Source organism: Mastigoproctus giganteus, chromosome 9 (assembly GCF_048544385.1).
Source record: "Mastigoproctus giganteus isolate SK-2022 chromosome 9, ASM4854438v1, whole genome shotgun sequence".
Taxonomy (NCBI): domain Eukaryota; kingdom Metazoa; phylum Arthropoda; class Arachnida; order Uropygi; family Thelyphonidae; genus Mastigoproctus; species Mastigoproctus giganteus.
The window spans coordinates 25,754,626-25,782,409 of record NC_143583.1 but is presented as its reverse complement, the minus strand read 5'-3'; the positions used below and the strand labels follow the sequence as shown (position 1 = coordinate 25,782,409).

Genomic DNA, 27,784 nt, shown 5'->3' with positions numbered 1-27,784 from the left:
ACCTTTCCCTTTACCCCTGATGGTAGTTACCTCTTTGAGTAAATCCCACTTCAGCACACTGTGATCACTGCCATCTAGTGGTTCCTTTATCTGCAGATTCTTAATGCATGAAGAATCACTACTGATAATCAGATCAAGAGTATTACTCCATCTAGTTGCACACACTTCTTGATTAGACCCGGGTTCGAGCCCGTCACCACCAAATACAGAGGATGCGGAAAGGTCAGGGAATGATCACCACATATTCCCAGAGCAATATGGCCTTAGTTGCTAATGCTCCTAAAAAAACCAAATAACAAATAATAAAAAGCCTCTAGTTGCTACCCGAACATGCTGATGTAGAAAACAATCATCCAATAAATCCACAAAAGCCTTGCTAGCATGTGAGTGACCAACCCGCAAATTCCAATCAATCTCTGGGAAATTAAAATCCCCCATTATAAGACTCTGATTTACTGGCCCATTCTATTTCATTGCACAACTGCTCTTTATATTCATCAGATTCATTAGGCCTATAACACACTCTTACTCTCAATTTTGATCTCCCAGTGCTTATGTCACACCAAACTGACTCGATACCACACTGTCCAGCAATGTCGGCTGGATTCACTTCCTTGGATTTGTGTTTCTTAAATAATAGCATAACCCCTCCTCCCTTCCTATTCTGTCTATCCTTCCTGTACACATTGTACTCCCCAAATTCCAGTTCTGCATTCCTTATATCTGTGTGGCACCACGTCTCTGATATCCAAACAATATCTGCCTTTGATGTTTTGAGCAATACCTCAAATTCATCAAATTTATTTACCAAACTCCTAGCATTTGTGTACATGCAAGTATACATGCACCTGTTCCTATTCTTAGCTACCCTAACACAACCCATGTGTTTACTTGTACCCCCAATGACTCCCAGCAGTCTCTGAAATATCCTGCATCTTTACCAGGCTGCTGCTCATTCCAATAGAAGCAGTGCAAGAATCACTTTCACCTTTTTTTGATAGGATATTATGATGTGGTTACAAAGGAACTGGATGGAAAAAATAATTTTGATATCATATACAGTGGAACTTCTCTATTATGAACTTCTATTTAACGAATTTCTCTATATTACGAATTTTTTCGCAAAACATTGCTTCTTGAAACAAAATTACATGTAAAATTAACCCCATATAACGAAGTGTTAGTCTCTCTAACAAATTTTTAAAAAAATTAGTAAAAGCATCTTTGAAGATTTTCAAGCATTTACTGCTAAACAGCCGCTCAAATATACTGCTTCCTTCCCTCCTAAATTTCGCATTAGCATCTGGAGTTAAATAATAATCCTTTTAGTGAACACTTGTGGCCGTTGACGCCTGTAGGAGGGTCTTTGTTTCATTTTTGTTACAGTTATTAAACCAAATGGGTTTTCTTAAAAGTGGTCGTAAACTTTACAATAAATAGGGTAGATTTGTAAATTGATGTTGGCTCGGGGGAAAGCGAAATTCACTGCGGTAAACCTTTAGCATGCTGCGGTGGCACTATATAGAATGCTACCATAGTCAGTTTTTAGTAAAGCCTGCTGAGTGACATTCGCTTCTCACCTCAACTGTACCACGTGACCTTCATGTCAATCATTATATGATATGTCCGTTCTCATCTAACTGGATCCCCAGTAGATGGTTTTCATGATTTTTTTTTTTTTTATTTTTCGTTCGTCATATGCTCTTGTTTTTTTTTTTTTTTTTTTTTCTTCTCTGAAAAGTAACATACAGCATACGTTAATCATAAATTTTCTTTCGTGTATATATGAATGAAAGCAGAATAAAAGAAATTCACAAAGTCGTATATTTCTTCAAAGTGAGTGATACTGATGAATTGGCAAGCGAACGTCATTGAGTAGGCGGTACCTGTACTAACATGTTATTCGCTATATGGCCAGCGCAGCGAAGTTTTCGGTGTATGTATTGGCAAGAGCTGCAGTCCAGTAATTTTTACAATTGCGAAAACAATGTTGAAGAGAAAGTGTTTAAGCATTAATGATAAAGCAAAGATTGTTATGATATTGACCAGGGTTTTAAGAATAAAGATGTTGCGGAGAAATATGGCATATCTGAAAGCAGTTTATCTATGATTTTAAAAAAATCGAGAATCAATTTTAAATGCAATTGAAGGAGGAGTAGACAAGAAGCGAATTAAGTTGTGTATATACGAAGATGTTGATAAAGCTGTTCTAAAATGGGTGCAAATGATACGTGAAAAGAATATCCCAATATTGGGCCTAATAATTAAGCAACAAGCTCTGAAATTTGCACAGTCCCTTGGATATACAGAATTTAATGCGAGCACTGGGTGGCTGGATAAAGAAGCGCCACAGAATTTTGGAAAAGGTTATTTGTGGAGAAAGTGTTAATGTAAGCGAAGAAGATTGCAACAGTTGAAGGAACAATACCTTAAAGAAGATTTTGGAAGAATATGAACGTAAGGATGTTTCTAATGCTGACGAAATGAGTTTATTCTTTAAATGTTTACCGAACAGAACACTTGCTTTTAAGGATGATAAATGTTTTGGCAGAAAACAAAGGAAAGAAAGAATCACTGTGCTAGTTGGAGCAAATATGACAGGAAGTGAAAAATTAAAACTTTTAGTCGTCGGAATATCAAAAAACCCAAGATGTTTTAGAGGCACAAAATCTTTGGAAGTTGACTACACCTTTAATAAAAAAAAAGCATGGATGACAAGTGATATTTTTGAAGAATGGATATTAAAACTAGACAAGCATACAACAAAAGAAAAAAGGAAAATCGTGTTGGTAACTGACAACTGTCCGGCACATCCTGCCAATATTTCTGCCAAACTTAAAAGTGCGAAGTTGTTTTTACCACAAAACATAATGTCAAAACTCCAGCCAAGGGACCAAGGCATTATTAAAAATTTTAAATTTCATAATCGAAAGAGAATAATAATGAAGATTGTCAATGCGTTATCAGAAAATAGAAACTTGGAGGTTACAATTAACCTTAGAGATTACATCTCTGAACTGGCAAAAGTTTGGACAAACGATGTCACTGAATACACTATTCAAAATTGTTTTTCAAAAGCGGGATTTGCATTGAATACAGAACAACGACTGGACGAATAAGATGAACTGCCCCTTTCACAACTGAAAAACTTTTGGACATTAGCATTAGCATTAGTAGAGGCATTTGATGCAAGAAAGCAAGCTTATGCAGCATCAGCCAAAAAAAAAAAAAAAAAAAACCACTTCAGCCCTCTGTTTGTTCAAAATACCTGTCCAGCTGAGCCTTAAACTTATTTAGGCTATCAACTTCCACGACAAGGGATGGAAGTCTGTTCCACCAACCAACCACTCGCTGGCTAAAGGCAAATTTCCGCACATCTATCCTACATCTGTCTTTCCTCAATTTGAATTTATGCCCTCCAGGTGATTATTCTGAGCGAGAGGAAGAATCCCATCAGCATTGAGCATGCTCAAACCTTCAAGGCTTTATACACCTCTATCAGATCACCTTGCTGGTGCCTAGTCTCCAGACAATGTAATTTGCAAAACTTAAGCCTTTCTTCGTAAGAGCAACCCTTTGTTCCATTCACTAATCTTGTTGCCCTTCTCTGTACTCGTTCCAGCAGCTCTACATCCTTCTTGAAATGAGGCCTCCAGACCTGTATACAGTACTCTAGGTGTGGCCTGACCATTGCCTTATACAAAGGAATAATCACCTCCTTATCCCTGCTGGAAAAATTCCTATATATTAGCATTAGCATTAGCATTAGTAGAGGCATTTGATGCAAGAAAGCAAGCTTATGCAGCATCAGCCAAAAAAAAAAAAAAAAAAAAAAAGTAACATAAATAAATAAAAATAACCACTTCCACTTTACCCCTCCGTTCGTTCGAAATACCTGTCCAGCTGAGTCTTAAATTTATTTAGGCTATCAACTTCCACGACAAGGGATGGAGGTCTGTTCCACCCACCAACCACCCGCTGGCTAAAGGCAAATTTCCGCACATCTATCCTACATCTGTCTTTCCTCAATTTGAATTTATGCCCTCTCAGGTGATTTTTCTGAGCTAGAGGAAGAATCCCATCAGCATTGAGCATGCTCAAACCATTCAAGGCTTTGTACACCTCTACCAGATCACCCCGCTGGTGCCTAGTTTCCAGACACTGTAATTTGCAAAACTTAAGCCTTTCTTCGTAAGAGAACCCCTTTGTCCCATTCACCAATCTAGTTGCCCTTCTCTGTACTCGTTCCAGCAGCTCTACATCCTTCCTGAAATGAGGCCTCCAGGCCTGTATACAGTACTCTAGGTGTGGCCTGACCATTGCCTTATACAAGGGAATAATCACCTCCTTATCCCTGCTAGAAAAATTCCTATATATCATTGACAATACACCATGAGCTACTCTTGCAGCTCGTCTGCACTGCTCAGAGAACTTCATATCTGCCTGCACCACCACCCCCAGGTCCCTTTCATTCTCTACCACTGTCAGTGTAGTACCACAGAGTTGATACGTTGCTCTGGGGTTGCTGTTTCCCATATGTAGTACTTTACATTTGTCAATGTTAAACTTCATTTGCCACCTCGAAGCCCATCTGCTCAACCTTTCCAAATCCTGTTGCAGCAGCATAGTGTCAGTAGTGTCCTTGACAACCCTGCCAACCTTCGTATCGTCTGCAAACTTGGACATTAAGCCTGATATAACCTCATCAATATCATTTATAAATACAGAAAACAATAAAGGCCCCAATACTGAACCCTGAGGGACTCCACTAATAACATTAGTCCACGATGAGCAGTGTCCATTGATTACCACTCTCTGTCTTCTCCCCCTCAACCACCCCTTTATCCATAGCAGCAACTTGCCTCCAATGCCACACTGCTCCAATTTGTGCAGCAGTCTTCCATGTGCAACAGTATCAAAAGCCTTTCTAAGATCCAAGTATATAATATCAAAGTTATTCCCTGCATCCAGTTCTTTTGTGACTGCATCATAGTATCCAATCAAATTGGTCAGGCAAGACTTCCCCTTAACAAAACCATGCTGTGTCCTAGCTATAACTGAAGTCTTGTCTAGATGATCCTGCAGTGCTTCTTTCACCAGTGCCTCCATTAATTTTCCGGGAACAGAAGTTAAACTCACAGGTCTATAATTACTTGTGTCAGCCTTTGATCCCCCTTTGTGAATTGGGGTCACATTTGCACATCTCCAGTCAATGGGTACCTCCCCTGAGTCCAAGGAAGCTCTCATAATTATGGCTAAGGGTTTGCTTACCTCCTTTGCTGCCTCCTTTAATATAACTGGATAGATCCCATCCACCCCAGGTGCCTTTCTTGTGTTTATCTTCAACAATTTCTCCTCCACTTTGCTCTCAGTTATTACAAGATTCTCTAGCTTACTGCTAGAGTTGAATACACCTCTGGCATTCCCCTCGCTGAATAACTCCTCATGTGTGAATGTCGATGCAAAATATTCATTTAGTTTGTTAGCTACCCGAGCAGGGTCATCAACAGTTGACCCATCGATCTCAAGTGGACCAATCTGATTCATCCCCTTCCTTCTAGAGTTTACATAAGTAAAGAACTCTTTGCTGTTTTTCTTCGCATCCCTTGCCAAGGATCTCTCGTAATCTGCCTTCGCCTGCCTAACCTCCTTTGTAACTTGGTTACAGATCAACTTGTATCTATCATAGGCGTCCGTGTCACGTGTTAATTTGTATGTATCCCATGCATTTTTCTTCTCTGCCATATGCCTCATTAGTTCATCTGACAACCATTTAGGCCTAAACCTTGAACAATATTTCTTAGTTGGTATGTAAAGCCTAGTAGCTTCCACGATAAGTTCTTTGAATGCTTCCCATTTTGAATTTGCTGTTGGCAATATCATCAGTTGATCCCACTGTATAGAATTTAAATACTGTCTCAGTCCATTGTAGTCGCCTTTACGAAAGCAATACCCCTTCCCTTTACCCCTAATGGTAGTTACCTCTTTGAGTAACTCCCACTTCAGCACACTGTGATCACTGCCACCAAGTGGTTCATTTATCTGCAGATTCTTAATGCATGAAGAATCACTACTGATAATAAAATCAAGAGTATTACTCCCTCTAGTTGCCTCCCGAACATGCTGATGTAGAAAACAATCATCCAATAAATCCACAAAAGCCTTGCTACTGTGTGAGTGACCAGCCCCCAAATTCCAGTCAATATCTGGGAAATTAAAATCCCCCATTATAAGACTCTCTGATTTACTGGCCCACTCTATTTCTCCGAACAGTTTCTTATTATACTCATCAGAGTCATTAGGCCTATAGCACACTCCTACTCTCAATTTTGATCTCCCAATGCTTATGTCACACCAAACTGACTCGACACTGCACTGTCCAGCGATGTCGACTTGCTTCACTTCCTTGGATTTTATGTGTTTTTTAACTAATAGCATAACCCCTCCTCCCTTCCTATCCTGTCTATCCTTTCTGTAGACATTGTACTCCCCAAATTCCAGTTCTGCATTTCTTATATCTGTGTGACACCACGTCTCTGAAATCCCCACAATATCTGCCTTTGATGTTTTGAGCAATACCTCAAATTCATCAAATTTATTTACTAAACTCCTAGCATTGGTGTACACACAAGTATACATGCACCTGTTCTTTTTCTTAGCTACCCTAACACAACCCATGTGTTTACTTGTACCCCAATGATTCCCAGCAGTCTCTGAAATATCCTGCATCTTATTTTCCAGGCTGCGGCTCATTCCAATAGAAGCAGTGCAAGAATCACTTTCACCTCTGCCAGTGGCTACTGTCAATCTATTGGTCTTTGTCTCCCCCCAAGCTAGCAGTTTTCAGACCCACCTAACATTGCCTCGATAGCATCAGCAAACATTCTTGCACCCTTTCTATTTAAGTGTATCCCATCCCTGTAGAAGCAGTCTCTCCTGTTAACAAGTACAGACCAGGCTGAAAAAAATTCTACCCCTTGAGCCCTGCACAATCTTTCCAGGGCCGAATTGATTGACAGGGCTCTCATCATATTATTGACATATCATTGACAATACACCATTAGCTACTCTTGCAGCCCGTCTGCACTGTCCAGAGAACTTCATATCTGCCTGCACAACCACCCCCAAGTCCCTTTCATTCTCTACCACTCTCAGTGTAGTACCACAGAGTTGATACGTTGCTCTGGGGTTGCTGTTTCCCATGTGTAGTACTTTACACTTGTCAATGTTAAACTTCATTTGCCACCTCTCAGCCCATCTGCTCAACCTTTCCAGATCCTGTTGCAGCAGCATAGTGTCAGTAGTGTCCTTGACAACCCTGCCTACCTTTGTATCGTCTGCAAACTTCGACATTAAGCTTGATATCCCATCATCAATATCATTCATAAACACTGAAAACAACAACGGACCCAACACTGAACCCTGAGGAACTCCACTAATAACATTAGTCCACGTTGAGCAGTGTCCATTGATTACCACTCTCTGTCTTCTCCCCCTCAGCCACCCCTTTATCCACAGCAGCAATTTGCCTCCAATGTCACATTGCTCCAATTTGTGCAGCAGTCTTCCATGTGCAACAGTATCAAAAGCCTTTCTAAGATCCAAGTATATAATATCAAAGTTATTCCCTGCATCCAGTTCCTTTGTGACTGCATCATAGTATCCAATCAAATTGGTCAGGCAAGACTTCCCCTTAACAAAACCATGCTGTGTCCGAGCTATAACTGAAGTCTTGTCTAAATGATCCTGCAGTGCTTCTTTAACTAGTGCCTCCATTAATTTTCCTGGAACAGAAGTTAAACTCACAGGTCAATAATTACTTGTGTCAGCCTTTGATCCTCCTTTGTGAATTGGGGTCACATTTTCACATCTCCAGTCTGCGGGTACCTCCCCTGAGTCCAAGGAAGCTCTCGTGATTATGGCTAAGGGTTTGCTTACTTCCTTTGCTGCCTCCTTTAATATAACTGGATAGATCCCATCCACCCCGGGTGCTTTCCTTGTGTTTATCTTCAACAATTTCTCCTCCACTTTACTTTCAGTTATTACAAGATTCTCTAGCTTACTGCTAGAGTTGAATACACCTCTGGCTTTCCCCTCGCTAAATAATTCCTCATGTGTGAATGTGGATGCAAAATATTCATTTAGTTTGTTAGCTACCTGAGCAGGATCATCAACCATTGACCCATCGTTATCAAGTGGACCAATCTGATTCATCCCCTTCCTTCTAGAGTTTACATAAGTAAAGAACTCTTTGCTGTTTTTCTTTGCATCCCTTGCCAAAGATTTCTCGTAATCTGCCTTCGCCTGCCTAACCTCCTTTGTAACTTGGTTACAGATCAACTTGTATCTATGATAGGCTTCTGTGTCATGTGTTAATTTGTATGTATCCCATGCATGTTTCTTCTCTGCCATATGCCTCATCAGTTCATCTGACATCCATTTAGGCCTAAACCTTGAACAATATTTCTTAGTTGGTATGTAAAGCCTAGTAGCTTCCAAGATAAGTTCTTTGAATGCTTCCCATTTTGCATTTGCTGTTGGTAACATCATCAGTTGGTCCCACTGTATAGAATTTAAATACTGTCTCAGTCCATCGTAGTCGCCTTTACGAAAGCAATAACCCTTCCCTTTACCCCTAATGGTAGTTACCTCTTTGAGTAAATCCCACTTCAGCACACTGTGATCACTGCCACCTAGTGGTTCATTTATCTGCAGATTCTTAATGCATGAAGAATCACTGCTGATAATCAAATCAAGAGTATTCCTCCCTCTAGTTGCCTCCCGAACATGCTGATGTAGAAAACAATCGTCCAATAAATCCACAAAAGCCTTGCTAGTGTGTGAGTGACCAACTCACAAATTCCAGTCAATATCTGGGAAATTAAAAAAGACTCTCTGATTTACTGGCCCACTCTATTTCCCTGTACAGTTTCTTATTATACTCATCAGAGTCATTAGGCCTATAGCACACTCCTCAATTTTGATCTCCCAATGCTTATGTCACACCAAACTGACTCGACACTGCACTGTCCAGTGATGTCCACTGGCTTCACTTCCTTGGATTTTATGTATTTCTTAACTAATAGCACAACCCCTCCTCCCTTCCTATCCAGTCTATCCTTTCTGTAGACGTTGTACTCCCCAAATTCCAGTTCTGCATTCCTTATATCTGTGTGACACCACGTCTCTGATATCCCAACAATATCTGCCTTTGATGTTTTGAGCAATACCTCAAATTCATCAAATTTATTTACTAAACTCCTAGCATTGGTTTACACGCAAGTATACATGCACCTATTTCTATTCTTAGCTACCCTAACACAGCCCATGTGTTTACTTGTACCGCAATGACTCCCGGCAGTCTCTGAAATATCCTGCATCTTGTTTTTCAGCCTTCTGCTCATTCCAGTAGAACACATTATTAGAATCGTCTGGAAACATCGAAAATGAAATAACAATGGATAGTTATGTTTATGTAGATCATAGCAGAACATCCAAATGAAGATGAAATACTGCTGAACAGTGTTAGATGCGACCATGATCACGAAGAAATTCACAATGATGCTGAAGAGACGAATCAGAACAACCCGTAGAAAAGCCAACTCGCAAAGACGCGATTAACACTTTTAAAACGGTTCGTATGGGTCTACAGTTTTGTGAAAATGTTCCTGATAATGTTTTTAATGCTCTGAACAAATGTGAGGTTTTTTTTGAGAATCAGACAATTTTTTAATTGTACTGTGCAAACGAAAATTACAGATTTTTTTAATTTGTGATATTTACCTGCGAAAATTGTGTAATTGTAATTTGAATAAGTATGTTTTTGAAATAAAATACATTAAAAATAAATGTAGATTCATTTTCATTTTCTAATTAGATAACAATTTATAATAAAAAAGATATTCTGTATAGCGAAATTTCTCTATAACGAATTTTTTCACGGGATTTATCGAATTCGTTATAGGGAAGTTCGATTGTATTTGGATTTCAGGAAAGCTTTTGACGCTGTTACGCATGGAAGACTATTGTACAAATTGGAGCAGAATGGTATTAAGGGTAAGTTGCTACAATGGATAAAAGGATAGTTGAGTGGGAGAAGACAGAGGGTGGTAATTAATTGGTCTACTCTTCGTGGACTAATGTTATTAGTGGAGTCCCACAGGGTTCCGTTTTTGATCCACTGTTTTGTATATTTATCAATGATATTGATGAAGGTATATCAGGCTTAGTGTCAAAGTTTGCAGATGATACAAAGGTTGGCAGGGTTGTTAATGACAGTAATGGCAGTGTGCTACTGCAACAGGATCTACATATTTTGGGCAGATGGGCTAAGAAGTGGCAACTGAAGTTTAACCTTGACAAATGCAAAGTACTGCATATGGGTAGAAGTAACCCCAGAGAAACGTACCAACTGTATGGTACTACACTTAAGGTGGTAGAAAATGAAAAAGACCTGGGCGTAATTGTGCAATCAGATATGAAGTTTTCTGAGCAATGCAGACAGGCTGCCAGGGCAGGTCATGGGGTTTTGTTAATGATATATAGGAATTTTGCTAGCAGAGAGGAGGTGATTGTCCCTCTGTATAAGGCAATGGTCAGGCTGTGCCTTAAGTACTGCGTACAAGTCTGGAGGCCCCATTTTAGGAAGGATGTAGATTTGCTTGAACGTGTACAGAGAGGGGCAACAAGATTGGTGAGGGGAATGAAGTGATCCTCTTAGCAGGAGAAGCTTAAGTTCTGCAAATTGCAGTGGTTGGAAATTAGGCACCTGCACGGTGATCTGATTGAGGTGTATAAGGCCTTGAATGGGTTGAGCACGCTGAATTCTGATGGGATCCTTCCACTTGTTCAGATTACAAACCTAAGTGGGCATAAATTCAAATTAAGAAAAGACAGATGTAGAATAGATTGGAAATTTGCCTTTAGGCAGCGGGTGGTTAATTGCTGGAACAAACTTCCATCTGTCGTTGTGGAAGTTGATAGGTTAAATAAACTGGACAGGCATTTGGAGGGAATTGTGTGATTTTTTTTTTTTTTTTTTTTTTTTTTTTGGCTGATGCTGCATATGCTCATACACTTGCTTTCTTGCATCACATGCCTCTACTACTTCTACTACCTCTGCCAGTGGCTACTGTTAATCTATTTGTCCTTGTATATCCCCAATCTAGCAGTTTTCCAACCCACCTAACACTGCCTCGATAGCATCAGCAAATATTCTTGCACCCTTTCTATTTAAGTGTATCCCATTCCTTTAAAAGCAGTCTCTCCTGTTAACAAGTACAGACCAGGCTGAAAAAAATTTTACCCTTGAGCCTTGCAAATTTTTCCAGGGCTGAATTGATCGACAAGTCTCTCATCATATACTCCCTCCTATCGTGTCAATCCTAATTCATGGCTTTTTTTCAACAGTGACCTGTATTTGTTAAGTAATTCTGCTGGTCTCCTACTCTTGATAACATTAGTGCCAAGTGTACAACAATATCACCTTTTTTGCCCTTAAAAGATTATATCTGGTCTACAATGTCATCAACCTTTGCCCCTGGCGGACATACCCTTGTCCTGTTCCACCTATCCTTTTTACATAGCATGTTCCCCATTTCCCTGACAATAGAGTCACCAACTACTACTTCCTGTGGGACCAGTGCATTCTGCTTTGGGGGTTGTCTCTGTGCTGCGCGATGATGAAGTGCAAGCTCTGGCGTTGATGTGGCCAGCTGAGAGCGTGATGGGCCCTTGAATTTAAAACATTCGATTGGAATTCACCCTCGTTCTTCAAGCTCTCATTTAGGCCCATAACAACCCTGAGTTGTCGCCTCATTTCCTCACTCCTTACATCGCATGCACACAATATCATGTCCTGTACCTGTTTGCTCCACAAACATCAAGCAAGCAGTGCATTTTAAAAGGCTGTGATTTAGAGGGCAACTGCCACCCTCAGTTCTCCCCTGAGCCATAGCACTCCATTTAGCTTGAGCCTTTTGCTTTGCTGCTCTGGTCTGAGTCATTATTTCGATTCAATTTCAGTACAAAATTATAACCCTAAACTTGTACCCCAACGCAGTTATAATACTATACAGTAAACCCGCACTATTCGCGGGGGTTACGTTCCTGAGAAATGCCGCGAATACCAAAAACGTGAATACTGAGTTATGGCTCCCATAGTAATAAAGGGATTCCGTTTCAAAGTATGAAATATATAAGAAAAACTAGTCTAAAATTTTGTCTATGTATGTATTATATGTACCTTCATAATGTGACTATGTACGTAGACAGTACATAGTGAAATGCAAGCATAAGGCATCGAAATGAAAATAAGAAACAATTAATATTAAATGTATTATTTATTAGAAATTTCGAACAAATCTTTCAAACCTGCGCCTTTGCTAACTAAAATAACTTATCCGCCAGTGCTATTACCAGTTTCGCTTAAGCGTTGATAAAGGAGTTTTGCCTTTTCACGAATAATGAGTGAACTTAACGGAATTTTATTTTGAGTTCGTTCTTCTATCCACAGATTTAAAGCTTTTCCATTTTTTTCTAATTTAACATCACGAGTTACAGAGAAAATTTTTGAAGCAATTAGCGCGTTTTCACGGACACTATGGCCGATTTTTTTTCTTCTGATTTATTGATTGATTGTACCATTGAATCATTGATTTTATAATGTTTTGCCACTGAGAAGACACTTTCACCATTAGAAATTTTGTCTAATAACTGAATTTTATTCGCCAATGTCATCACCTTCTTTGATAATTTCACATTCACATTTCCCTTGTTATTCGTAGCCATATTTTTGTATGGGTTAGAAAGAACTTGTCCAAATAAAGTTACTTTATTCCGTTAACACAAAAAAGTCTGTTTTACACTGCAAAACTGTAGATTTATCAATTTTGTAAGCATATCAATTTATAAATTGATAAATTTATTAAATTTTAAAAGCATATAAATTAAAAACAAACAATGACATGATTGCTTCCATGGCAAGCGCATAACACATACCGAACAAGGATTAGCGAGAAACATCCACACTCGCGATTTTGTCACCCCCTCTCCCCCACCCACTGAGCGCTGTTTTGACCGGGAAAGATAATTTTAGCCACGCCCATGTTTTTTTTTTTTTTTTTTTTGGCTGAAAATGTTCACGCCGCTTTAAAATTCACATTTTTTTAGGTTTCATTTTATGTTAAATCAGTGATCACGAATACAGATACCACGAATAGTGGGGGTCTATATGTAGTTTTTCAGTATCAAGTATTATCTTCGAGTTTCTTTATATAACTTCTGTATCAAGTTATGTATTAATTAATTATGTTAAGTTTGTAAAATCTAAGTCGTTATGTGTATTTATTTAAAAAGTACAATTTAATTGACAATGAAGTTCAACAAGGTTTAATAAATTTTACTGATTAATTGATAATATTATATACTATACTATACTAAGCCAATGCTATCTAGTTCGGGATATAACAATGGCGGCAAGTTATGATCAGTAAATCTACGGACACTTCTTAAGTATTAATTAACTTCCAAAATCTTGCTGTCTCAATTCAGAGTAAACCAAGGATCTTGAGTAGGTCTATAAGCTACTTGTAGAAAATAATTTAATATATAACAATTAGTCAATAAAGCGGCTAAATATAGCTATAAAACTTCCTGTTTGCCGGCTCTGCAAAATTTTTAAAACACGTGGATTGGATACCCGTACCGATGGCCATACTTGTTAATTAAATGACATGAAATAGTTCTGAAATAACAATGAAAGTTTAGCCCTAATTCGTTTTATTCTCATCTCTCAGCGCTCTATACACTTCGGTTGTGTTTCCTCTAAAGTGGCACCTATTTACCAAGCTCTTTAATCCTTATATTCAAAGTCTTTCCTTATATGGGCACCCTTTTGCTGATTTTAACATGTTTTGTTTTTTGTCTTTGGACCCTTTCAAGAAGCAAGCTCATTGTCTTTTTTTTTAGGTACAGTCTTTACAATTGTCTTATACAGTGGAATTATGACCTATATCTATAAGCTTATTGTTGTCATATGGGATGGTAAATTACAAATTTACAATATATCACGATGCTACATTTACTATTAAATTACAGTAATTGTACTTGTTGGAATTTTATTCTGACAGTCAGTCACACTTTGACTAAAAAAAATTTTTTGGACATCTGTCCTTCAGTTATCCAGTCCCAATTTAAATTTATGACCCCTCTGTCACATGACTAAGTGTAAAGAGACCATTGGCATTTAGTTTACGCAACCCATTTAAATATTTTTGGCATGTTAGTTTTAGTCACCGCTAAGGGTGATCAAATAGTCTTTCCACAGTAGCTATTTGCATGCATTTTACATAACATTTATCATTGTTTTTAATTTGGCAATACTTTGAAGTTTCTCAGTCAAGAAATTTCCCCACTCTTAAAATGTGTTACCCTATGTCTAACAGTACTCACATCTACAGTATTGTCACCATAAACATTTTTGAGATGCATATGGATTTCGACAGGCACCACTTCTTCCTGTGTAAGAAATTCAATTAACATTCTTTGCTTGATATGTATATCTGTAACATCCACCATTTTGAACTATCCGTGTGCTGCATGGATAGTTCAAAATGATGAATGTTGATATAAGTTGAAATTGAATTATATTCAATTTCAACTTATATCATGAAAATTATATACGAAATGTGACAAAGTTTTGAGAATAATTCATTTAAAAATTTTATTTTGAAAATTATACAGATGAGGCCATTGGCTTCAAAGTAGTCCCATTCAAACTGTACACACGCATTTCAGCGTTGGATCAATTGATCGCAACATTTCTGGTACTCACTTTCTGGTATCTGTTTTAATACCCGCGTTACGTTACTCTGAATTTCAGGAACTAACTGAAAATGCGTTCCTTTCATGACTCCTTTTAGTCAAGGAAATAAAAAGTCACAAGGAGACATCAGATGAATACAGAGGGTGCTGCAATGTTGTGATCAATTTTGAAATTAAAAACTCTTTCACTACAATGGCAGAATGTGCGGGAGCATTGTCATGATGCAAAATCCACAATGAAGCAATTTCGGGTTGAACCCAGTTGACTCGCTTGCGAAGCCTTTCCAAAACTTGAAGGTAAAATTGTTGATTGACAATTTCATTACTTGGAACAAACTCTTTGTAGACGTTTCACTTTTGACTTTGATATTCTCACTTTTTTTGGGTCTTGGCGAGGAAACTCCCTTCCATTGTTGACTTTGCCTTTTTGTTTCAGGGTTGTAAGTAAATACCCAGCTTTCATCGCCTGTAATCATGCGAGGAAGCAAATCTGGAACATCTTCAATGCTTTCCAACATCTCCTGAGAATGTCACAACCAAATTTCTTTCTGCTCATGAGAGAGGTTTTTCGGTACCAGCTTCGCACACACTTTCCCGATTAATGTTTAGTTTTCCGGCAATAATTTCTTGTGGTTAACTGCCTATTGCTTCAAACAAGATCACGTACACGCACAATGTTTACCCTTTGCATGCAGGTGGGGGTTCAGGCTACACAGCGGGAGGACGTAACAGTTTACGTCCTCCCGCTGTTTTATGGAAACAAAATTATTCTCAAAACTTTATTGTCACACCTCGTAATTGAATTATATTCAATTTCAACAAATTGATTCTGAAGTAGGAACAGAAAAATCTCCATTATTAAAATTGAATGTGTGAAAGAATATCACTTTTATTTGATTTCAACTACTACATTGAAATTTCCCTGCAATCATTTTGTTAGATCCATGCTTGATGTTGAAAAGTAATTGCAAAAATAAAGGTGTTTTATATTTTGATTAGTTATACAGTCGTTAATTTTCCCCTCTTTTTATATGAAGTAAACATAAAACATGCTGTACGGAAATATTGTATGGCTTTCTTTCTCTTTTACAATAACTGAATAGCGGTTATAATTTTAGGTTTTGGTGTTCTTCAGGATATATTGTGTGAAGGTTGGCAGATGCTGTGTTATTACTTTAGTAATGTCATTGTGATTACCTTTGGCCCATTCTGTTAATTTCTTTTTTCTATTTTTATACTAACAGATAAATGCATTTCCTATAGATGGTATGCCACTTGTTTTTCCTAGGCATATCCAGTCTTTTTAGGGGATATTGATCCCAGTGGAAATCTGAATGCAAATATCATCCATCAGATTAAAAACTTCCGGGCAAAATTTGCAGCACAGGTAAGGAAAGCTAAATTTATTTTATTCTTTAAATTTGTAATTTATATTAATGTACTGCTGAGTGTGCAAAAATACCATCTAGAGAATATGAAGCTCGTGTCTGTGGTTTTGCTAATAATGAGAGAGAGGGGGGGAGACGATATGTCACAATGCTGCAAGAGCAGATGTAATGTGTTTTTGAATGAGATGCGCTGGAACCATCATCATTATTAACCATCTAGCTAGCACCTTCGTGTATTTGAATTTTTGGTGTACCAAATTAATTTATTTTATTAATTTAAATAATTATTAGAATTGCATAAGCATAAATTTTAGCATTCTTCCTGTATGATATTCATTTCTAATATCCATCATTTTTTAATTGATAAAACTGAGCTGTAAAAAAAAAATCTTTTTAGCACCTTTATACATAAGAAAACACCATTTCTAATGTAGCATAGTTTCTGTTTCTTTTTTTTTTTTTTTAATTACAGGAATTTTGTTTCAAATAATGTTTTTTGATCTTATTAAACAATATACTGATGGAAGAAAGACTATAAAATTTTAAAATTTCCCATTTTAAACTGTTTCTTGCCTTTTTTCCCAAAACAACCATAACTCGACTCTTGTGGTTTTTTATGTACTCCCTAGAGTTAAATGAATAAAGACATTTTTGCAGATCACATGTAGTAGTATGTAGATCACCTCATTTAAATGCACAATGATGTTTCCAAATTAACTATGGTTAAGTGCCATGAGGACTTCTAGTTACAATCTGGATCATCCCACAGTGAAAACAACCATTGTTACCCATCCCATCAGCAGCCATTATCATCATCCTCCATTCCACTTTTCCATACATTTCACCATTAATGATTTGATGCTTCTCAACACTAGGACTTGTGCTGGTCTTCTCAACTCTAGGACTTGTAGTCTTAAATCAATTTAAAATTTCTTAAAAACATTTGTGGCTACAGTTGGTAGACTGTTAGCTGTGACTTCTGTCTCTGTTGCCCTGCCATCCTTTATGCACACCGATGATGATAGGCAAAATTACATTAGAAATATGAGTACAGTCAGTTCTGCTATAACTTGAATTTTGGCAATGCGATTTTGTCTGCGAGTAACACCAGGCGAACACAAAACCCAGCACCAAGCTGAACATAGCAACCTGCACAGGAATGCATACAAGTTTACGAAGCTTAAAAAATGTCAACCGTCAAAGATGTGAGAGCTATATTTCTCATTTATTGTAATTGTATTGGTCGGAGACACACTGTTGTCATTCGCTGCATTCACAAGATATTGCTGGCCGACTCATGTTTTCAGGAGCTCACATTTTTCAGTTTGAACAGAAATTTCGTGAGGCGTGATAGCGTGAGTCAACAGAGCACATTTCTGGAGGTCACTACCATAAAACAATAATAACTTGCAGGTCCTGGTTTATTGGGCATTTCTGTTAGTGCACCTGTATCTGTGGCGAGAAGGAAGATGGGTTCATCTCCTGCACGATTATGTGGCCTACCTTTACCTCAGGAAACAGCTCCTCCTTCAGACCAACCTTCCAGACCTTCATTTACTCCATTCCTTGTTGTAAACAAGGAAGCCTTCAGTGCTTTCCTACAATTTTGCACAGCTCTTTTTAAGCATAGAAGACATCTCCTGGCCATTGCTTCCATTTTTGCCATCCCACTTCCTGACTAGCCCACTCATCTAGGCTACACCCAAATCCAGTCTTTTTCCACAGTCGGGCATGAAACCTCAAGATCATTGCAAACCCATTTAGGTAGGATTTCATCGCAGACCTCTATGTTGATGTGGGATGTCTCTGTGCCCGCACTCTTCCTCTTTTGGAAAGGAGTGCCTTCTCTGTCGATCTTTCCGCGCCGATTCCTGTTTCTGTCTGTTTTCAACTTGCACTTACCCTTCTCAAGGGCGTTCTCCCACTAGTGGCTTTGATTTCCTGCCTACGTGGTTCCCACTGTTTCTCAACACATTTTATTCCCCTTTCCTCTATCCTTCATTTTTTGGGTCGTCTCCCTCCTTCCTTGGTAGGGGGTAGACTCCGACAGGCATCCCTCTACTGATCTGGTCCGGCTCCTCTTGCCCTGAATGGTTGTTGGAATGCCCCTTCCTAGTGAGGGGGACCTTCTAGTAACTAAGTGGCCAGATGAACAACACAACTACACTATATTCAAGATACCCACACTACTCACACCTTCATCTCACTTTGGCAGATTTTGCTACTTCACAGTGACAGTTTTCTGGGTGACCACTGGTGCCACCGACAGATGCACACTGTCCACTATTTTCTGTTAGTGTAAACTGATTATAACAGGTAGCAAACTCGATCTTATTGAATTTGCGATAATACCAATAGCTGGAATTTTGTGGGTTTTTACATGATTAGTAAAATGTGTTTCCCCTTCCATGAAATCTTCAGTCATAAAAACATAAATAAATTTCTGAATCTTCTCTTCATTCCTATTTTTCAAGCTTCCTATTTTTATTATGCTATTTTGTTACTGCGTATCTCACAATTTGTGCGTGCCATGTTCGTCATTATTGATAGTTTATCTTTTTTCCTGTTTTAAATTTTACAATCCAAAAATAAAAAAATCTCGGTGAACAGAAATATCAATTAGTAAGTATATATATTACATCGCTATATTTACTGTAATATATATTTATTTATTAGAAATTTAAGATGTTTAAACCTGTGTTAGCAATTTTACTGAGTTTCTCTTTTTAGTGTTTTACTTAACCACACTGAACATTTTTTTTTTTTTTTTTTTTTTTTTTTTTTGTAGTGCTCTGCCTATAACCCTATTTTTCCCTTAAGTCCTGTTTTTTTTTTTTTTTTTTTAATGTGCAAAATGCTATAACACAAAGATTTTTAGGAACACATGCTGCTTTATAGTATATGGGAAGAAATTTACCTAAGATGCTTTAGCATTGGCATTACTTGAGGCATATGATGCAAAAAAGCAAGCTTATACAGCATCAGCAAAAAAAAAAAAAAAAAAAAACCCTTCCCATTTCGCCCATCCACTCACTCCAAATGTTTGTGTACTTCAGCCTTAAATTTATTTAAGCTATCAACTGCCCGCTGGCTAAAGGCAAACTTCTGCACATCTATTCTACGACTGTCTTCAATTTGAATCAATGCCCCCTCAGGTTCTTAGTCTGAGCAAGCAGAAGTATCCTGTCACCATTGAGCCTACTCAAACCATTCAAGGCCTTATACACCTCAGTCAGATCACCTTGCAGGTGCCTAGTCTCCTGATGCTGCAACTTGCAGAACTTAAGCCTTTCTTCATAAGCACACCCCTTTGTTCCTCTCACCAATCTTGTTGCCCTTCTCTGTTCTTGTTCTAGCAACTCTACATGCTTTCTAAAATAAGGAATCCAGACCTGTATGCAGTACTCAAGGTGTGGCCTGACCATTGCCTTATACAAAGGGATAATCACCTCCTTGTCTCTGCTAGCAAAATTCCTATATATATTGACAAAATTCAATGACCTTCTCTGGCAGCTCATCTGCACTGCTCAGAGAACTTCATATCCAAATGCACAAATATCCCCAGGTCTTTTTGATTCTCCACCTCCACAAGTGTAGTACCACACAGTCGATGTGTTTCTCTTGGGCTACTGCTGCCCATATGCAGTACTTTGCATTTGTCAATGTTAAACTTCAGTTGCCACTTCTCAGCCCATCTGCCTAACTTTTCTAGATCCTGTTGCAGTAGCGTACTGTCTTTAGTGTCATTAACAATCCTTCCAACCTTTGTATCATCTGCAAACTTTGATGTTAAGCCTGATATACCTTCATCAATATCATTGATAAATACAGAAAACAATGGACCCAACATGGACCCTTGGGGATTCCACTAATAACATTAGTCCACAAAGAGCAGTGTCCATTTATTACTACTCTCTGCTGTCTCCAACTCAACCATTCCTTTATCCATTGCAGTAACTTGCCCTTAATGCTAAAATGCTCCCACTTGAACAGCAGTCTTCCATGTGCAACAGTATCAAAAGCTTTCCTGAAATCCAAATATATGATATCAGAATAATTTTTTGCATCTGGTTTCTTGTGACCACATCGTAGTATCCCATCAGATTAGTCAAACAAGACTTCCCCTTAACAAACCCATGCTGTCTTAACCATTACTGCAGTCTTGTATGGGTGATCCTGTATCATCTCTTTAACCAGTGACTATTATTTTTTCCTGAACAGAAGTTAAACTAATAGGTCTATAATTATTTGTATCACCCTTTGAACCCCCTTTGTGAATAGGGGACACATTTGCACATCTCCAATCCATGGGGACCTCCCCTGAATCTGAAGATGTTTTCATAATTATGGCTAAGGGTTTGCTAACTTCCCTCGCTGCCTCCTTCAATATAACTGGATAGATTTCATTCATCCCAGGTGCCTTTTTTATGTTTAACTTCAACAATTTCTCCTCCACTTTGCTCTCAGTTATTACAAAATCACTTAGCTCCCTGTTAGAGTTTGTTAAACTTCTGGCATTCCCCTCCCTGAATAATTCCGCATGTGTGAACGTAGATGCAAAATACTCATTGTTTATCAGCTACTTGAGCAGGAGCATTAATAGTCGAACCATGTATGTTAAGAGTCTGGGTGCGAGGTTAGCCTGTGCAGGCATTGCTCCTTAAAGCTCTTCAAACAGAGAAGTTTTTCCTGATTTATTTTCTGCTTTATTAGTTTAAATTGTCATATTAACTTATTTTCTAGAGTAGCTTTATATTCCTAGTTACGATACTTAGTTTAAAGTTTAACTTAGACAGAGATTTCGTAGATATTACTTAGTATCTGTAACGGTATCAAATCCACGTGTCACAAATTGAACGAGAGGTCTTTTAACCAAATTTAGTCGATTTATTAACCAATTGTTATATCAAATTATCTTCTATAAGTAGATTATAGACCTAGTCAGGATCCTTAGTTTATTCTAAATTGAGATAGCGAGGTTTCGAAGCTAATCAATACTTACGAGTCCGTAGAAATACCGTTCGTGAATTCCCGCCATTTTTACACGATAGCATAAGCTTAGTGTAGTATACTGCAAAATATAATATTGTCAATTAATCAGTAAATCTATTAATCTTGATAAACTTTATTGTCAATTAAATTGTATTTTTAACTCTATATATATAACGACTTAATCGTAAGAAATAATTAATACATAACTATAGTGGTACACGTGATACGGAAGTTGTATAAAGGGAACACTAGATACCGAAAAAAAAAAAAAAAAAATATATATATATATATATATAACATAACTGTTTTGGGATATAACTTAAGGATTTAATTTTTGTTTTAAATTTTATTGAATTAAATTGGAATCATGACTCTGACCAGAGCAGCAAAGCAAAAGGCTCAAGCTAATGGGAGTGCTGTGGTTCAGGGGAGAACTGAGGGGGGCAGTTGACCTCTGAATCACAGTCTATTAAAATGCACTGTTTGCTTGATGTTTGCGGAGCAGTCGGGTACGGGACATGATACTGCCAAGGGGGATGTCTTTGTGTGTGCACGATGTAAGGAGTGCAAGGAAATCAGGCGACAACTCAGCGTTGTTATGGGCCTTTATGAGACCTTGAAGGACAGGGTGGATGCCCTCGAAGGAAATAAATTGAGGGGCCCATCAAGCTCTCAGCTGCCCACATCAACGCCAGAGCTTGCACTTGGTCATCAGGCAACACAGGGGCAGCCCCCTAGGCAGAATGCGCTGGTCCCACAGGAACTAGTAGTTGTTGGTGACTCTATTGTCAGGGAAACGGGGAACATGCTTTGTAAAAAGGATAGGTGGAATAGGACCAGGGTATGTCTGCCAGGGGCAAAGGTTGATGACGTTGTAGAGCGGATATCATCTTTTAAGGGCACAAAAGGTGATATAGTTGTACACGTTGGCACTAATGATATTAAGAGTAGGAGACCGGCGGAATTACTTAGCAAGTACAGGTCACTGTTGAAAAAAAGCCGTGAATTAGGGTTGAACTTGAAAGTGTCTGCAATTCTGCCCAGACACGATAGGAGGGAGTATATGATGAGAGCCTTGTCGATCAATTCGGCCCTGGAGGGATTGTGCAAGGCTCAAGGGGTAGAATTTTTTTCAGCCTGGACTGTACTTGTTAACAGGAGAGATTGCTTCTACAGGGATGGGATACACTTAAATAGAAAGGGTGCAAGAATTTTTGCTGATGCTGTCGAGGCAGTGTTAGGTGGGTCGGAAAACTGCTAGTTGGGGGGGATACAAGGACTAATAGATTAACAGTAGCCACTGGCAGAGGTGGAAGTGATTCTTGCACTGCTTCTATTCAAATGAGCAGAAGTCTGAAAAACAAGATGCAGGATATTTCAGAGACTGCTGGTAGTCATTGCGTTACAAGTAAACACATGGGTTGTGTTAGGGTAGCTAACAATAGAAACAGGTGCATGTATACCTGCGTGTACACCAATGCTAGGAGTTTGGTAAATAAATTTGATGAATTTGAGGTATTGCTCAAAACATCAAAGGCAGATATTGTTGGGATATCAGAGACGTGGTGTCACACAGATATAAGTAATGCGGAACTGGAATTTGGGGAATACAATGTATATAGAAAGGATAGACAGGACAGGAGGGGAGGAGGGGTTATGCTATTAATTAAGAAACACATAAAGTCAAAGGAAGTGAAGCCAGTTGACATCGATGGACAGGGCAGTGTCGAGTCAGTTTGGTGTGACATAAGCATAGGGAAATCAAAATTGAGAGTAGGGTGTGCTATAGGCCTAATGACTCTGATGAGTATAATAATATATTGTACAGGGAAATAGAGTGGGCCAGTAAATCAGAGAGTCTTATAATGGGGGATTTTAATTTCCCAGATATTGACTGGAATTTGTGGGTTGGTCACTCGCACACTAGCAAGGCTTTTGTGGATTTATTGGATGATTGTTTTCTACATCAGCATGTTCGTGAGGCAACAAGAGGGAGCAATACTCTTGATCTGATTATCAGTAGTGATTCTTCATGCATTAAGAACCTGCAGATAAATGAACCACTAGGTGGCAGTGATCACAGTGTGTTGAAGTGGGATTTACTCAAGGTGGTAACTACCATCAGAGGTAAAGGGAAGGGTTTTTGTTTTCGTAAAGGCGACTATGATGGTCTGAGACAGTATTTAAATTCTATACAGTGGGACCAACTGATGATGTTACCAACAGCAAACTCAAAATGGGAAGCATTCAAGGAACTAATCTTGGTGGCTACCAGGCTTTACATACCAACTAAGAAATATTGTTCAAGGTTTAGGCCTAAATGGTTGTCAGATGGACTAATGAGACGTGTGGCAGAGAAGAAAAATGCATGGGATACATACAAATTAATGGGTGGCATGGAAGCCTATGATAGATATAAGTTGGTCTGTAACCAAGTCACAAAGGAGATTAGGCAGGCAAAGGCAGACTACAAAAAATCCTTGGCAAAGGATGCAAAGAAAAACAGAAAGGAGTTCTTTACATACTTGAACTCGAGAAGGAAAGGGATGAATCAGATTGGTCCACTGGATATTGATGGTTCAACAGTTGAGGATCCTGCTCAGGTGGCTAACAATCTAAACGAGTATATTGCATCTACATTCACGCATGAGGAGTTATTCAGGAAGGAGAATGATGTAGGTAAAGTAAACATTGGCAGTGAGCTGGATGATTTTGTAATAACTGAGAGGAAAGTGGAGGAGAGATTGTTGAGGATAAACATAAAAAAGGCACCTGGGGTGGATGGGATCTATCCAGTTATATTAAAGGAGGCAGCAAAGGAAGTATGCAAACCCCTAGCCATAATTATGAGAGCTTCTTTGGACTCAGGGGAGGTACCCATAGACTGGAGATGTGCAAATGTAACCCCAATTTACAAAGGAGGATCAAAGGCTGACACAAGTAATTATAGACCTGTTAGTTTAACTTCTGTTCCAGGTAAATTAATGGAGGCACTGGTTAAAGAAGCACTGCAGGATCATCTAGACAAGAATTCAGTTATAGCTCAGACACAGCATGGTTTTGTTAAGGGCAGGTCTTGCCTGACCAATTTGATTGGATACTATGATGTAGTCACAAAAGAACTGGATGCAGGGAATAACTTTGATATTATATATTTGGATCTTAGAAAGGCTTTTGATACTGTTGCACATGGAAGACTGCTGCACAAATTGGAGCAGTGTGGCATTGGAGGCAAATTGCTGCTATGGATAAGGGGATGGTTGAGTGGCAGAAGACAGAGAGTGGTAATCAATGGACACTGCTCAACGTGGACTAATGTTATTAGTGGAGTTCCTCAAGGTTCAGTGTTGGGTCCATTGTTGTTTTCGGTGTTTATGAATGATATTGATGATGGGATATCAAGTTGAATGTCTAAGTTTGCAGATGATACAAAGGTTGACAGGGTCGTTAAGGACACTACTGACGCTATGCTGCTGCAACAGGATCTAGAAAGGTTGAACAGATGGGCTGAGAGGTGGCAAATGAAGTTTAACATTGACAAATGTAAAGTACTACATATGGATAACAGTAACCCCAGAGCAACGTATCAACTCTGCGGTACTACACTGACAGTGGTGGAGAATGAAAAGGACCTGGGGGTAATTGTGCAGGCAGATATGAAGTTCTCTGAGCAGTGCAGACGAGCTGCAAGAGTAGCTCATGGTGTCTTGTCAATGATATACAGGAATTTTTCTAGCAGGGATAAGGAGGTGATTATTCCCTTGTATAAGGCAATGGTTAGGCCACATCTTGAGTACTGTATACAGGTCTGGAGGCCTCATTTCAAGAAGGATGTAGAGCTGCTGGAACGGGTACAGAGAAGGGCAACAAGATTAGTAAATGGAACAAAGGGTTGCTCTTACGAAGAAAGGCTTAAGTTTTGCAAATTACAGAGTCTGGAGACTAGGCACCGGCGAGGTGATCTGATAGAGGTGTATAAGGCTTTGAATGGTTTGAGCATGCTCAATGCCAATGGGATTCTTCATCTTTCTCAGAATAATCACCTCAGAGGGCATAAATTCAAATTGAGGAAGGACGGATGTCGGATAGATGTGCGGAAATTTGCCTTTGGCCAGCGAGTGGTTGGTTGGTGGAACCGACTTCCATCACTTTTTGTTGAAGTTGATAGCCTAAACAAATTTAAAGCTCAACTGGACAGGTATTTCGAACGAACGGAGGGGTGAAATGAGAGAGGGTGTTTTTTTTTTTTTTTTTTTTTTGGCTGATGCTGAATAAGCTTGCTTTCTTGCATCATATGCCTCTACTAATGCTAAAGTGGACCAATCTGATTCGTCCCCTTTCTTCTAGAATATACATAAGTAAAGAACTCTTTGCATCCTTTGCCAAAGATTTCTTATAATCTGCCTTTGCCTGCTTCACCTCCTTTGTGACTTGATTACAAAGTAGCTTATATCTGCCATAGGCTTCTGTGTTGCCTAATAATTTATATGCATCCCATGAATTTTTCTTCTCTGCCACAAGCCTCATTAATTCATCTGACATCCATTTAGGCCTGAACATTGAACAGTATTTCTTAGTTGGCATGAAATGCCTAGTAGCCTCCTAGATTAAGTCACTGAAGGCTTCCCATTTAGTAACCACTGTATCATTTTTACCTTTTTGACACGGTAGCCTGTTCTAAGGCTGACCAATATTTTTGTATTAGTTTTATTTTTTGATTTGGCGCATTATGGCCATAGCTGCCAATGCGCCATTAAAAACCAAACCAAACCAAGCTTCCCATTTAGAATTTACCATTGGTAACATCATCAGTTGATCCCACTATATAGAATTTAAATACTGTCTGAGACAAGTGTAGTCACCTTTACGAAAGCAAAAATCCTTCCCTTTACCTTTGATGGTAGTTACATCTTTAAGTAAATCCCACATTAGTACACTGTGATCACTGTCACCTAGTGGTTCCTTTATATGCAAATTCTTGGTGCATGAATAATCATTGCTGATAATCAGATCAGGAGTATTACTTCTTTTGGTTGCCCCTTGAACACGTTGCTGTAGAAAACAATCCTCCAATAAATCCACAAAAGTCTTGCTAGCATGCGAGTGACCAACCCACAAGTTCCAGTCAATATCTGGAAGTTAAAATCCCTCATTACAAGTCATTCTGATTTACTGGCCCACTCTATTTCTCTGCACAACTGTTTGTTGTTCTCATCAGAGTCATTAGGCCACTCCTTCTACACACTCATACTCTCATTTTCCCTTTCCCAATGTTTATGTCACACCAAACAGGCTCAACATTGCACTGTCCACCCATGTCAACTGGATGCACTTACTTAGATTTTATGTTTCTTAATTAACAGCATAACCCCTCCTTCCTACCCTGTTATCCTTTCTGTACACATTGTAATCCCCAAATTCCAATTTCGCATTGCTTATATCTGTGTGACACCATGTCTCTGATATCCCCACAGTATCAGCCTTTGATGCCTTGATCAGCACTTCAAATTTATCAAATATATTTACCATACTCCTAGCATTGGTGTATATGCAAGTATACATGCACCCATTCTTACTCTTAGTTACCTTTAACAGCCCATGTATTTACTTGTTCCATGATGACTCCCAGCAGCTCTTGAAACCCCAGCAAATTACTCTCTAGGCCGCTGCTCGTTACAATAGAAGCAGTGCAAGAATCAATTTCGCCTTTGCCTGTGGCTACTGTTAATCTTTTAGTCTGTGAGTCCCCCCCCCCACAAGCTAGCAGTTTTCCGACCCACCTAACACTGCCTCAGTAGTGTCAGCAAATATTCTTGCACCCTTTCTATTTAAGTGTATCCCATCCCTGTAAAAGCAGTCTGTCCTGTTAGAAGCACAGACTACGCTGAAAAAAAATTCTACCCCATGAGACTTGTACAACCTCTCCAGGGTCAAATTGATTGATAAGGCTCTCATCATATACTCCCTCCTATCGTGTCTGTGCAGAATTGCAGAGACTTTCAAATTTAACCCTAACTCGCGACTTTTTTTCAGCATTAACCTCTACTTGTTGAGTAAATCTGCAGATCTTTTACTCTTAAGATCATTAATGCCAGCGTACAACAATATCACCTTTTGTTCCATTAAAAGATGATATCTGCCCTACAACATCATCAGCTTTTGCCCCTGGCCGATATACCCTTGTCCTGTTCCCCCTATCCTTTTTTGCATAATATATTCCCCATCTCTTTGATAATAGTCACCAACAATAACTGCTTCCTCTGGGACCAGTGCATTCTGCCTTGGAGATTGCCACTGTGTTGTCTGATGCTCAGGAGTGAGCTCTGGCTTTGAGTTGGGCAGCTGAGAGCTTAATGGGCCCCTCATATTAATTTCTTCGAGGGCATATACCCTACACTTTAAACTCTCATAGATGCCCATCAGAACACTGAGTTGGTGCCTAATTTCTTCACAGTCTCTGCACCACACACACACACACACACACACACACACACACACACACACACACAAAAAGACATCCTCCTTGACTAGATCATGTCCTCTTCTAGACCTGTCTGTAAACATTTCACATTTTGCACATT

At 38.9% G+C, this 27,784-nt stretch overlaps 1 protein-coding gene across 1 annotated transcript in view; it reads left to right on the top strand.

The window, feature by feature from the left end:
- The window catches only part of LOC150080109 (mitochondrial import receptor subunit TOM40 homolog 1-like), a 112,129-nt gene that overhangs the window by 37,797 nt on the left and 46,548 nt on the right, over nt 1-27,784 (top strand). Inside the window, exon 3 of the mRNA XM_090382123.1 lies at nt 16,112-16,210. Coding sequence (XP_090238249.1) covers nt 16,112-16,210 — 99 coding nt within the window. The remainder of the gene's footprint in view (nt 1-16,111; nt 16,211-27,784) is intronic.